The 14324-nt window shown below is 35.8% G+C and overlaps 1 protein-coding gene, 1 pseudogene and 3 gene segments (V, D, J or C); 4 read left to right on the top strand and 1 right to left on the bottom strand.

Moving 5' to 3' along the window:
• Positions 1–357: 357 nt before the first annotated feature.
• Positions 358–1211, top strand: LOC127157805 (T cell receptor alpha variable 14/delta variable 4-like). The segment is given in 2 exon segments: positions 358–552; positions 622–1211. Coding segments are annotated over 2 exon segments (396 nt in total).
• On the bottom strand, positions 1030–4257 carry LOC127157804 (interferon-induced protein 44-like). Of its 3 annotated transcripts, XM_051101018.1 has the most exons (9): positions 4164–4257; positions 3733–3917; positions 3434–3651; positions 3278–3329; positions 2935–3130; positions 2631–2783; positions 2228–2399; positions 1538–1638; positions 1031–1448 (listed from the first exon to the last, which is right to left on the bottom strand). In XM_051101018.1, exons 2-9 carry the CDS (start codon positions 3909–3911, stop codon positions 1263–1265), a joined length of 1257 nt encoding a protein of 418 aa, XP_050956975.1. In that variant the 5' UTR covers positions 3912–3917; positions 4164–4257; the 3' UTR covers positions 1031–1262. The 3 variants fall into 3 exon arrangements, with proteins under 3 accessions (XP_050956974.1, XP_050956975.1, XP_050956973.1); XM_051101017.1 differs by having other exon boundaries at positions 1030–1448; positions 2935–3127; positions 3434–3917; XM_051101016.1 differs by having other exon boundaries at positions 3434–3917.
• A 10-nt stretch (positions 4258–4267) lies between these two features.
• LOC127157784 (T cell receptor alpha variable 9-2-like) lies at positions 4268–5145 on the top strand. The segment is given in 2 exon segments: positions 4268–4313; positions 4784–5145. Coding segments are annotated over 2 exon segments (408 nt in total).
• A 2901-nt stretch (positions 5146–8046) lies between these two features.
• On the top strand, positions 8047–8719 carry LOC127157803 (T cell receptor alpha variable 18-like; annotated as a pseudogene).
• Positions 8720–13689: 4970 nt separating this feature from the next.
• Positions 13690–14292, top strand: LOC127157785 (T cell receptor alpha variable 12-2-like). The segment is given in 2 exon segments: positions 13690–13732; positions 13919–14292. Coding segments are annotated over 2 exon segments (417 nt in total).
• Positions 14293–14324: the final 32 nt, after the last annotated feature.

The raw sequence follows: 14324 nt of genomic DNA on the forward strand, positions 1-14324 counted from the left end.
AAGTCTCTGTGAATAACAGGATATGGTAACACCTGGTAAAACCTAACTGAGATAAATGAAATCAAGCATAAAATTTTATTCGTCAATTATTAATATGGAAAAGTGACTGCTGACTTTGCCAGTCAAATGTATAAGCATTTTTCTAGGGCTACTTTTGCATCCAAACAAAGTGTTGTTTGAAGAATGTTGCTTAGAAATATTATTAAAACATAAATATCACTCTTACAGCAGATTATTTGAATATGAAGACTGTATCTTTAAGGGGAGGTGCTAGGTGGACACATGTCTGCTACAGAAAAAACTAGGATAAAAAATACTGTGCCAAAATATTTGAGAAATTACATTTCTTTGAAAAATAACATGTGCGAGCTGATTTAAGTATCAATCTATCATAATATATGTTTATTTCTGGGCTTTACAAGAGAGTTATGTCAAAAGGCGGAGCTTAACAAAGGCTTGAAAACAGTGATAATCAGCATCACAGATCACTGAGGCGAGCAGCAACTACCATCATGTTCACTTGTGTACTTATACTGCTGACTTTAACTCAAGGTAAATTCTTACATATCATTACATCTCCATATCTCATTTAAAACATGCTTAAATAAGTTTTTGTTGTAGGTAACAGAGCTAAAGATGTCATCACCCCATACAGTGATGCAGTGTTTGCCACTGAGACTGAGAGTGTCAGATTCTCTTGTAACTACACTGGTTCTGTTGATAGTCTTTACTGGTATCGGCAATATGCAGATTCACCACCACAGTTCCTCATCCTCGATTACTATGGAACAGTTACTCATGCCAAACCTCCAGTTTCTGGAATATCCATTAAACACAGAAAAGAAGATAACAGTGTGGATCTGATCATCTCCTCTACTGCTGTATCAGACTCTGCTCTGTACTACTGTGCTTTGAGGCCCACAGTGACAGGAAACACTCAACACACCATACAATTACATGACAGACTCTATTCTTAGAATCAATGAGAGAGTAAATGTTTGTCACATCACCACTGGGGGGTGCTGTGTACATTAAAACATTTCAGAGAGGACACCTTACCATACTGTATTAGAAATTAATTCACATGTAGGAACAACAAACAAACAAACAAAAAACTATTTTAGTGTTTCTACTTCAAATGTGTTACTGTTTTTGTAATTATTTGTTAAAGTTGCTGGCAGAAAATTGTTTCTACACAACTTTTTTTTTTTCAGTGTACTGATTACATTCAGCACCTTTTAGTCAGACAGGGAAAACTATTTTTACTCTGACTTCTCTTCTGGATTGTAGAAATCATCAAAATAGCCCTCAGCAGCTCTGAGCATCTGAACAACAGCATTTAGAAGCAGTATGTCAGTTTGAGAGTCTATTTCCAGTTCTTGGTAGTAGTTTTTCACTGGGACCACAGCAGACAGAGAAACTCCAACCTTAGTGCTAATCTCCTGCATCTGTCACAAAATAATTCATCAAGACAATATGTGAAACATACAGAACATTACAGAATACAAGCTACAAAGTTATACAGAATAATTTATACCATTTTGTTGATATAGTGGCTCTGGTAGATATTTTTCAGGTCTTCTGCCACTAAGGGGCAGGCCTCATCCACCTTAGTCAGCAGAACCAGCTGAGGAATACCTGAAGTACAGAACAACACCTTACTGTATATGCCATTAAATCCCAGAGATTGCTCTACTAAGGATAATGTAGCCCTAATAATTAAAAATTTATGCTAGTTGTACACTTAAACCTCACAAGATGTGCTCTTGAGCATGGGATTTAAAGGGACAGTCATCCCCAAAATTGTGTAATTATTACTCTTATGTCAATCCAAACCTGTATGAATTTCTTTCAACTGCTCAACACAGAAGTTAAATGTTAAAAACCAAATAGTTTAGATTCCTATGGACTTTCGTTGTTTTTTTGTTTTTGTTTTTTGGTCCACATAATGGAAGTCAATGAGAACCAAAATGATTTAGTAACCAGCACTCTTCAAAATATCTTTTTAGTGTGTATGTTCCACAGAACACAAGAAAGTCACACAGATTTGGAACAGCATGAGGGTAAGTGAACGAGGACAGAATTTTTATTTTTGGGTAAACTATCTCTTTAGCCTCAGGATGCTGGAGATGTTGCCCCTGTAATAAGTCTACTGATTTAAATAATAAAATACACTCATGTAACTTATTAATTAATTAATAAACATCTGTTCAAAATTGTTACTCGCCTAGCTGGTTGGCTTTCTTTCGAAAACACACAAACTTCTCAATCGTTTTCTCAGAGAGGAGCTTGACTCTGCTGATGTCAATCACATAGACCACACAGTGAATCTTGTCCTTCAAGCCAGGAGATTTATGGAAATGAGGGGAGTCTGGTTGTATAGGCATCAATGGGTTAAACTGAGAAAAAAAAAAATGCAGAATATCTTTAAATCATTACAGAAAATACATGAAAATATTATAATTGATCTTCCAGACCTAACTATTAAGTTTACATTGTATACAATTTTTATTTTATGTAAACTTAAAACATTTAAAAACATCACTAAAATATTTTTGTGTAATCTGTTACAAAATAATTTTTGAGTTCTGTGAACTTATTAGGGTTTACAGTGTACCTAACGTTCTCACCTGATACTTGTCTTGAATGTGACCCTTCAAAATAGTGGCAAAATCATCTACATCCAGACCAGTGTTCACACCATCCTCGAGACCCATTGTGTCACACAGAATGAAGGGAACATGTGTGACACTGTTGCTTGGCTTTATGTAGTAGGTACGGAACTGCATGGCACAAATATTTACCAATTATTTACAATACACACTTAAATAATTATAAAATGTGTATAACTATTCTATAATTATAATAACAACTAATATTTCACTTATGTGAAACATAAGAGGTGTAATTAATCAGGATACATGTCATACATACCTGAGTAGTCAAACTGGTGCCAGCAGTGCCAGTGTTGGCCTGCATGCTCACGTAACCCTTGAATGCAGAGTTGATGGAGTTGAAGAAACTTGATTTTCCAGCCCCTACAGGACCTACCAGTAGAATCCGAGCCTGTTTGACTGAGCTGACAGAAGGCTTCCAGCCAGAGATGGTGCTCAAGAGTGCCTGCCTCCTCCTAAAACATTATTAATTCCTTAAGCACTCATAGGGACACAGTAAGTCAGAAACATTTATGACAAAATGAAAATGTGTTAATAGACATATTAGCTTAGCTATATAACTAAATTATTTTATAGAAGACACTGCATTTGGTTTGATTTACTCAGAATTCCACTGCACATTTCTCCATGGTTTCTCCATGAGTCCTCCACAATCTGGTGAAAATCCAAACCAGAGCAAGGCTTATTCACAGAACCTTCACTGAAAGTGCATTACTCTCTCAGCAAATACGTGAAAAGTAGCCCAAAATAATACAAACCTTCCACTCTGTACACCTCGCATTCTGTCAGCTGTAAGTCATTCCCATGCATCTTCTGTGGATCGAATTTGTATGTTCCTGGATTACTGTAGGCACTGGCTGTATTATTGTAAAGAAACACTAAAGAGCCGAAGTTTGGACCATTGTCAGTGAAAGCATATTGCGGACTTCCACTGACCACATGCAGAGGATCTTCTTTCATTTCTTTGTCATTAAAGCTGAAAAGAAATGCTCTGTCATCCACAACATTTTGTCCTGTCTGTGCATAATTTTTGCTAGTGAAAGCTCCAAAAACATACCCAGACTTATTGTAAGCTACGATAACAGTTGGCCCCTGAGTATTGCATTTTTGGTGAAATGTATTGACATGGTAGCCATGCACACTGGCTTTGAACAGCAGGCTGAGGTTGGTATGGTTCAACAACGAGCAGAGCTTCTTCCTCTGCCATGTATTCAAGCTGGATGTCACAGTGCTCATAATGATCTAAAAAAACATTCAACATTACATTTTTAAAGCGTGCTGTAATGATAAATAGAAAGTAAGGGCCATAGTAAAACGTTTAAATATTTACTACCCATACTCAAATACATGTAAAAGGATTAAAGTAATTCATATCATCACATTACATTAAGTATGTAAAAGACATTTAATGATTTGAATGTAAAATGTAATGATCTTGCAAAAAAACAAAAAACAAACAAAAAAAAAACATTACGAAATGCAGCTCACCTTGGAACAAGACTACAATTTGTCTGCTTTCTTTCACTTGGTACCCAGAAGAAGCATACTTTCTGTTTTTTACAGAAACACAACATACATTGAGCAACACAAAAATGAAGTGTCACTTGAAGTATGTAGTGGCGGCACAGGTTCTGCCAGGTACAGAAAAACTTGTTTTTAAAGGGCACCTATTATTCGCTCATTTATATGACTGATGTAACAGATTTGCCAGTTGCATGTATGACTTTTTTTTCTACCAGCACTTTTGCAAACGTCATCTCAACAAACCAAACTAAAGTGTTGTTTGAAAAAGGTAATAAATTAACATATAAATAATTAAAATCCATAAATGTTACTATTAAAGCAGATACCTGAATATGAAGACTGTATCTTTAAGGGGAGGTGCTTGCTGAATACATGCTGTGCAAGACAATGAATGAATGTTACTTCAGTAACAGTTTGTCCTGCACATGAACTACAACATCCTGAAAAAAAAAAAAATGATGCTGTTTTTTTTGGCTTTGTTCTGTTGTCATGCATGTAAGTACCCTATTTCAGCCCTCCTTTTCTGCTAATTTATATGTCTTTGTTGTCAAAATGTAGTCAAATGTTATTAATCTCATCTGCAGGTGTCAGTTTTGGGAATGTCCTCACACCAGTCCAAACTGAGGTGTTTGGGACAGAGGGAGACAATATAACTTTGTCCTATAACTACTCCTCAGCTATTAGTCTGCAGTGGTATCGCCAATATCCAAACTCAGCTCCTGAATACCTTTTAGTCATATTGGATGCTACAGGGAAAGTTTCTCAAAAGTCTAAAATTGTAGATCAAGATCCTCGATTCACTGGAAAACTGAATGAAAAGAAAACCCAAGTGATTCTGGAAATCTCGTCTGCTAAAGTGACAGACTCTGCGATGTACTACTGTGCCCTGACGCCCACATTGACAGGAAAACACTACACACCATACAAAAACCTGACTGACTCTTAAGAGATGTTGACAAAAAAACAGTATCCTTAAATGAATATGTCAGATTCTGATCTTACATTCAAATTTATATTTAACTATACATTTTCTGGCTGGTTAGTATTTCTGTATCTTTACAGTATGTACATGCATTAATTTAATGAATTAAAATAATTGAATGAGGCCATTTATATGGACATTAATGGCACATCAAACTATATTCCCAGATGTGTCATTATGTTTTAAAAAATATATCAATAAATAAAGTCAAATTGTATAATCCATCATATTTTTCAGATTCACAAATATTTTATCCTTGTTACACTTGTGGATGTTGTCAGTTGGGAATACATTTTATACCACCACTAGGGGGTGCTGTGTAAATTAAAACACTTCAGAAAGGACACCCAAATGAAAGCTAGCGGAGGCTTGTTATCAATGCAAGATGAAGCAAGTAAAACATTACCATTGGAGAAACATTACAGACGACTATGCTTATTGATAAAACTGAATTAGTGGACAAGGATACTTTCTTCAACTATTACTCAAGTAATTTTAGTTTGAATAGTTAATTTTAAGATGCACAATGAAGGCTCAAGTGACTCAGCTTTTTAAAAAAGGAAATACAGAGAAGGTGGTCTAAATAAACCACACCCACACTGCGACTTCACAGCCAGATACTACAATCATACATTTACCTTTTACTCCAGTTCATAAACCAAGTTAGTGAACCTTCCAATCATGGAGACATGCTTTTTACTGATTCTCATAATTGCACCAGGTATGAAATCTGAGCAGTCTCAAATGTAATTTTGGTCATGCAGCCATTTTTTAATGTTACTCTATTACAGTAACAACATTACATTTGTTAAAGGAACTGATTTTATTGTTGTAATTTTAATTTAGAAATAGAAGTGATACATTTTTCGTCAAGCCAGCTGGCCTGTTCTGAAATCTGTCCAACTCTCTTGCAGGTGTTTTTTCGGACAGCATTCAACCAAAAGACAAGGAAACTAATATTTTCAGAAAAGAAGAAGAGCGTGTAACACTGAGCTGCTCATATGATACAAGCAGCAATTATATCTATCTCTACTGGTACAGACAATATCCTAACAGAGAACCAGAATATTTACTTTATAAAGGTGCTCGATATCGGAGCAGTTATGAGGATATACCAGACACTCGGTTTCAGTCAACTACATCAGATACATCCACTGAACTCACTATTACGAGCGTAACTCTGTCAGATTCGGCTCTTTATTACTGTGCTCTAAGAGTTGAAGCCCAGTGATACAAAATGCTTGAGAAGCTTTACAAAAACTTACATGTAGTTTTTACCCTAAAAAGATATAAAAATAAACCACAATAATATCTTGTGTAAAACCACAACACTTCACAAACACAATACTGTAACACCTGCTGGAAGAAAAGGAAATGTGTGCACAGGGGGAAATAAGAAAATGATAATTCATCGTTTTTGTCATGCCATAATAAATCTTCCTACAAAAGAACCTCTATTATTTTTCTTTGTCTATAGGTCAGCGTTCACTTCACTGACTAAAAATAAGAGACCAAAACACAGATTGTGTATTATAGTCTGTAGATTTGAAGGGAGGAGCTAATCTGAGACCTCCTCCTGTACTTAACAAGGAATTTATGAATAGTTGAACAGCAGTTTGTGCTGAATATGACATTGTGTAAAATGATGCTTTGCTTGCAAGTTTTGCTGTGTTGTCTGGCCAGTAAGTATTCTATATTGAATATACTGAATTCATGTTATTATTAATTTTAACTAACAGCAAAAGTGTTATGTTTCAGTACATTTTACATTATTTGACATGAATTTTGATTCTTGCAGGTGGCACTTTTGCAAATGACATCACTCCAGTCCAACATGAGATGTCCCGTCCAGAAGGAGCAAATATAGCTCTCTCTTGAAATTATTCTTCCACATATACTCTACAGTGGTATCGCCAATATCCCGGACAAGATCCTCAATATCTTTTAGTCATTTTTTATGCTACTGGGAAAATTTCACAAAGTTCAGAAATTGTGGATCAAGATCCTCGATTCTCTGGAAAACTGAATGAAAAGAAAACCCATGTGATTTTGGAGATCTCTTCTGTCAAAGTTGCAGACTCTGCTATGTACTACTGTGCCCTGACGCCCACAGTGACAGGAAAACACTACACACCATACAAAAACCTGACTGACTCTTAAAAATGAGATGTTTCCAAAAACAACAGTACCCATAGAAATGAACGTGCCAGTTAGATTCTGAAGTTACATTCAAATTCATGTTTAACCATACATTTTCTGGCTGGTTAGTATTTCTGTACCTTTAAAGTACATGCACTGATTTAGTGAAATCTAATGATTGAATGAGGTCATTTATATATGAACATTAATGGTAATTAAACTATATTCCCAGATGTGTCATTATGTTTTTAAAATATATGAATAAATAAAGTCAAAATGTATAATCTATCATATTTTTTAGATTCGCAAATATTTTATCCTTCATAGACTTGTGGATTTTGTCAATGGGGAATACATTTTGAACCACCACCAGGGGGTGCTGTGTACATTAAAACATTTCAGAGAGGACACCCAACTGAAAGCTAGCGAGGCTTACCAAAGCAAGATACAGAAAATGATAAATGATTAGTGGAGAAACATCACAGACGATTATGCTTATTGATATAACTGAATTAGTGGAGGAAGATGCTTCCTCAACTATTACTCAAGCAATTTTAGTTTTAATAGTTAATTTTAAGATATTTGTATAAAGAAGGCTCAACTCAGCTTTTAATAAGGAAAGACAGACCACACCCACATTGCAGCTTCACAACAAGATAGCCTACTACAATCATACATTTACATTTTAACTTCAGTTCATAAACCAAGTTAGTAACAATTCCAAACATGGGGAGATGGTTTTTACTGATTCTCATAACTACACCAGGTATAAAACATGCAATCTAAACTTAAATATAATGTACATTAAAATGTTTTGGCCGTGCAAACATTTTTGAATATCAATCTTTTACAGTAACAACATCAAATTTGTTGAAGAAACTTTTTTTATTGTTATTTTAATTAAGAAATGACATATGATGTATTTTTGGACAAGCCAGCTGACCTTTTGTAAAATTTGTCTAATTCTCTTTCAGGTGTTTTGTCTGACAGCATTCAACCTAAAGACAAGGAAGCTAATATTTACAGAAAAGAAGAAGAGCGTGTAACACTGAGCTGCTCGTATGATACAGGCGGCAGTTATGTCTATCTCTACTGGTACAGACAGTATCCTAACAGAGAACCAGAATATTTACTGTATAAAGGTGCTCGATCAGGGAGCAGTTATGAGGATATACCAGACACTCGGTTTCAGTAAACTACATCAGATACATCCACTGAACTCACTATTACGAGTGTAACACTGTCAGATTCGGCTCTTTATTACTGTGCTCTAAGAGTTGGAGCCCAGTGATACAAAATGCCTGAGCAGCTTTACAAAAACTTACATGTAGTTTTTGCACTAAAAAGATGGAATCAAATAAAAATAAACCACAATAATATCTTGTTTAAAACCACAACACTTCACAAACACAATACTGTAACACCTGCTGGAAGAAAAGGAAATGTGTGCATGTGTGGAAACAAGAAAATGATAATTTATTGTTTTTGTCATGCCATAATAATCTTTTTACAAAAGAACCACTTTTCTTTGTCTATAGGTCAGTGTCAGGACTTCACTGACTAAAAATAAGAGACCAAAACACAGAACATTAAAATGTTTACATGTATCGCTAATACTTTCTGACTGCAACAAACCACAGGCTATTTGTGTCCAGACTAAGTGATACTACAGTAAAAACGCCTAACCTACTATATGTGTTCATATCTGTCCATATCTGTTTATAACTAGGGTTTGAATGGTATTTCATCTATTATAGTCTGCAGATTTGAAGGGAGGAGCTAATCTGAGACCTCCTCCTGTACTTAACAAGGAATTTATGAATAGTTGAACAGCAGTTTGTGCTGAATATGGCATTGTGTAAAATGATGCTTTGCTTGCAGGTTTTGCTGTGTTGTCTTGCCAGTATGTATTCTAGATTAAATATACTGAATTTATGTTATTATTAATTTTAACTAACAGCAAAAGTGTTATGTTTCAGTACGTTTTACATTATTTAGCATGAATTTTGATTCTTGCAGGTGGCACTTTTGCAAATGACATCACTCCGGTCCAAAATGAGATGTTCCATCCAGAAGGAGCCAATATTTCTCTGTCTTGTAATTATTCTTCTGCATATACTCTACAGTGGTATCGCCAATATCCCGGACAAGCTCCTGAATATCTTTTTGTCATTCTATATTCTTCTGGGAAAGTTACACAAAAGTCAGAAATTGTGGATCAAGATCCTCGATTCTCTGGAAAACTGAATGACAAAAAAACCCATGTGATTCTGGAGATCTCCTCTGTCAGAGTGGCAGACTCTGCAATGTACTACTGTGCCCTGACGCCCACAGTGACAGGAAACACAACAACACTGTACAAAAACTAAGATAGATCTCACATTACATCACTGTCAAGACAAAATGTGCCAAAATGTAAGACAGTTATGTGTTAAATATACTGTTTCCCTAAGTACATTAGTTCATCAAATAGTTGTGCTGTGTCTTTACAGTCCTTGATAAGCATATTAAAGAGTCTCTTACGGAGTGTCTTTAACTCTTGATCAGCTCAACAACAGTTCTTCTGACCTGTGTGTTCATGTTGACTCCACTCTATGCTTTTTCAGTGCTGTTTCAATTACTGCTTTCATGGGAGGAGTTTGCTTAAGGCATCTTTGGTGTGACAAGGAAAGAACAAAAAGTTTAGTAGAACAACAGTTTGTGCTGAACTACAGTAGATCATCATCCTACTCATCATCGATATGTTGCTCTGTTTAACTGGTTTGATTTGTTCTCTTATATGTAAGTATGACATTTATTTGTCTTTTCTGTTATTTTGTCTAGATGAGATTAATAAGTGTTAAGTTTGTTTTAGTTAATTTAATATATATTACATTTCCATAAATTTTGACTTTCAATTTTAAAGGTGGCAGTTTTGCTAATGTCATCACGCCAGTCCAAACTGAGGTTTATAAGAAAGAGGGAGAAAATGTTACTATGTCCTGTAGCTACTCCTCAGCATCCACACTGCAGTGGTATCGCCAATATCCCGGATCAGCTCCTGAATTTCTTTTGCTTATTATACACTCTACTGGAAAGGTTTCTCAAAAGTCAGAAATTGTAGAGCGAGATCCAAGATTCTCTGGGAAAGTGAATGAAAAGAAAACCCATGTGGATCTAGAGATCTCCTCCGCTACAGTGACAGACTCTGCAATTTACTACTGTGCCCTGACGCCCACAGTGACAGGAAACACACGAACACTGTACAAAAACCCACCCAGCAACGATACTGTAGTTGAATGCATATCTTCAGAATATGTATATATATATACATATATATATATATATATATATATATATAAACCTACATATTTTAAATAAATATTTTTCAATCAGTCATAAATATTTTTTCAATAAAAAAAAAGTATCTGAATCATGAAAAAACTAAATTATAAGAGCATTATCTCATAAACTACTGGACATTTTAGAAATAGTTTCAAACAGTACCCTGGCAGCTTTACCTGATGGCGTTCCATGTACAAAATTAAAGATGTATAGAATTATTCTCAGCTTAACTACGGTCTCTCTCTCTCCTTCAGCTTGCTCCCTTAATCAGGGGTTGCCACAGCGGAGTGATCCACACAGCCGATTTCTCAGCTTAAGTACAGTATTTTTATGATATTAGATTGCCACCTGCTGGACGTTTTACGAACCGTCAACTCATTGAAATCATCTCTTGGTACCTACAAGTCTCAGAGCAATGCAGATATAGTGTGACAAGCAGACAAGACCAATTGCACTTCCTGTTTTCATCCACTTCGTGATATTTAAAGATCAACCTCTCAGCACATTAAGACTTATCTGAAGTGATCATGGAAAGCCTCCAAACGCTCAGTCAACAAATAAAAAAATATCTACTGCTGTTTTTCCTTACAGCATCAGGTACAGTCCAAAATTCTAATACATTTGTATGATTACTCATATTTTGAAAAGTACACACACACACATATTAATAGTGAAATTGTAACTTATTAAAAACATTTCCTTCCAGGTGTAATCTGTCAAGACTGGATTCAACCAAGTAACCAGAGGACGAGTGTTACCAGTACAGAAGGAGATCCTGTAACACTGGACTGTTCATATGACACAGGCAGCAGCTATGTTCTCCTTTACTGGTACAGACAGTTTTCTGACACACAGCTTCAATATATACTGCTTAAAGGTGGACGATCAGAGACATATGAGAACATACCAGACCCCAATCGATTTAGATCATCCACATCCCAGAAATCCACATCACTGACCATTAGAAGTGTAACTCTGTCAGATTCAGCTCTCTATTACTGTGCTCTAAGAGTAAGAGCCCAGTGGTACAAAGTGCCTGAGAGGCTTTACAAAAACTCACTCAGAAAACTTGCTTTGAACAGTGAATTATCAAATGAATATCAAACCATTTCATGTCTTTATAACCGCAGACATGTCTACATGTCTTTATAAACCACAGAGTGAAATTGCAGGATATGGTAACACCTGCAGCAAATAAATAAACAGCTGCATGTACAGTAGCCTTCAGTGATGTACATGTAGTTATTTCAGTGATTAAATAATTAGTAAGCTTTATAGGCCTATTTTATCAGCATGGGTCTTTAGCATGAATTATTAATACAGGGCATTAATAATAACATAGGTTACAATATTGGTAGTTGTTTTTGCTCTCAGATAGCTCCAAATAAATTCACAAAAGAATCATCTCCAAGCAACAGAAGTTAGGGGTGTTTGCATTTTTGAACTAGGGTTGGACGTCTACAATGATGGACGTTGACAGTATTCAAAAAGCCACAGAAATTTTGAAAGTGAAAGTAAAAAGCAAGTGCATTTAAAAGCGATTACTAGCCTATATAATTGCAAGAGAAATGTGAAACTGGTGCATCTTCTATTGGCCAAAAAATATTTTAAACAATTCAGTGATTTTTTCAGTCATAAAAATGTCTCACTCATAAAAACAGTGGCTTTTTTTATTCCTGTATAAATTCTACCTTTTGAATAAATGGATGTAAAGAATGAATAATGTAAAGAATAATTGTCAACAGGAATAATTATATGTTTGGGCATTGTTCTTATGGGTTTTGGTTATTTTGATGTTGTAAGACCTATGAAATAAATTAAATTGTGTGGCAAAGTGATATTGACACATAATGTGTCAATGACTGCCCGCAACCTTCGCCATGCTTTAAAATTCATTGCTATTTTTATAGAATTAAAAGATCAGTTTTTGTCTCACATTGCACCAGAGACAAAAACTCTCACGGCAAAGAGGGGTAATCTGTGACTCTCGCATGCTTGTATGAATCAAGCAGCTCTCGTGTTGTACTCTTCTGGGGTAGGCTGAAACCAAGACAGGCACCAGAGTTTTTATTACTCAGAGGTGCACAATCTGTGACACGCTTTCAAAGCATAGATCCTCGCTATGATTCTGCAACATCAATGACATCTACTTTTCTGATCATAAACAATCTAAAACTGGAGGACACAGCCTCCTACTACTGTGCGCTAGAAGAACACAGTGACATAATGTATTTATTATACTGTACAAAAACTCTGTGGTCTTTTGAAACCACAAAATACGTTCTTGCTTACAGTAAATAATATTCTGTGGTTACATCTGGCAAATGAAAAATATAAAGCAATATGTGATTGGTCGCTTCATTATTTCACAAATTCCACACTGAAGAAAGAGGCGGAGCTTCCAGAGGAGACTTTAGATTGTCCCTGGTCATGTTATGTTATTTTGCTCTGCCCTGGTCTCAAAATGTTGCTGTACATCATTATTTGGATGTTAACTCTTGCAGGTGGGTAGATTTTTCTTAAATAAATTTTTGTGACTATTACTGACACTCTATTTCTTTATATGTCAGTATATACTTTCATATGTTTCATTCTTAAGATGCAACTCATGCAGAAGCCATTACCCCAGAACACACAGAAATCCATGTAAAAGAGACTGAGAACGTAACACTATCCTGTAGTTATTCCTCGGCATACAGTCTCCTTTGGTATCGACAGCATCATACATCAGCTCCTCAGTTCCTCATGCTCATCCTACAAAGCTCTGGGAAAGTAATACAGACTTCAGACGAACGTCTGTCAGGAAAACTGAATGTGGAGAAAAATCGTGTGGATTTGGAAATCCCCTTTACCACGGTTAAAGGCTCTGCAGTGTATTTCTGCGCTCTGCAGACCACAGTGACAGGAAATCAAATGTTACTGTACAAAAACCTGACAGCTTGAGATCTCATGGGTTTATCATGCTCAAAATTCACTCTGAGTTGAGGGAGGAGCTTCAAGCAGTTGTAAAGATCTCAAGTACCATCATTGACGTGCCATTTCAGCATGATGCTGCTTATCACAGTTATCCTGCTCTGTGCTGTTGGGAGTGAGTATAACTTAATATTACATAAAAGTATTTTTTTTTTTAGGTTTGTTTTATTAATATACCATATTTGAATAGAACTACATTGTAAACTTGCTAAATGACTTTCTAAATGGCTTAATTAAAACAAAATGTATTAGTTCAGAGTCTATCATCACAGTATCTCATTGTCTTTATCATAATTTTCAGGTGGAAGGTTTGAGAGCCCTATTACATCAGACCAAACTGAGGTCTTTGATGAGGAGGGTGCCAATATAACTTTGTCCTGCAGCTACTCAGCTGCAATTAGTTTGCACTGGTACCGTCAATATCCCAGATCAGCTCCTGAATATCTTTTATTAATTCTGCAAACCTCTGGACGGGTCCAGACCGCAGAGAAGCTGGATTCTCGGTTTTCAGCAAAACTGAATGAAAAGAAAAACCGTGTGGATCTGATCATCTCCTATGTCAAAGTGACAGATGCAGCTCTGTACTACTGTGCCCTGGAGCCCACAGTGACAGGAAACACAATAACACTGTACAGAAACTTGCCTATACACAGTAGAAAAGACATAGACACTTAACAAACAGTCCCTTTCCACTTTTTGAGGACATT

Source organism: Labeo rohita, unplaced genomic scaffold (genome assembly GCF_022985175.1).
Source record: "Labeo rohita strain BAU-BD-2019 unplaced genomic scaffold, IGBB_LRoh.1.0 scaffold_120, whole genome shotgun sequence".
NCBI lineage: Eukaryota > Metazoa > Chordata > Actinopteri > Cypriniformes > Cyprinidae > Labeo > Labeo rohita.

Bases quoted from the DNA above. Each gene is read 5' to 3' on its own strand.
- LOC127157804 (XM_051101016.1), bottom strand. From the start codon at position 3,911: ATGAGCACTGTGACATCCAGCTTGAATACATGGCAGAGGAAGAAGCTC. The intron at 3,131-3,277 runs GTAAATCAAACC...ATAATGTTTTAG, and splicing joins AATGTGCAGTGGAATTCTGA to GAGGAGGCAGGCACTCTTGA. The intron at 1,449-1,537 runs GTATAAATTATT...ATTTTGTGACAG, and splicing joins GCCACTATATCAACAAAATG to ATGCAGGAGATTAGCACTAA.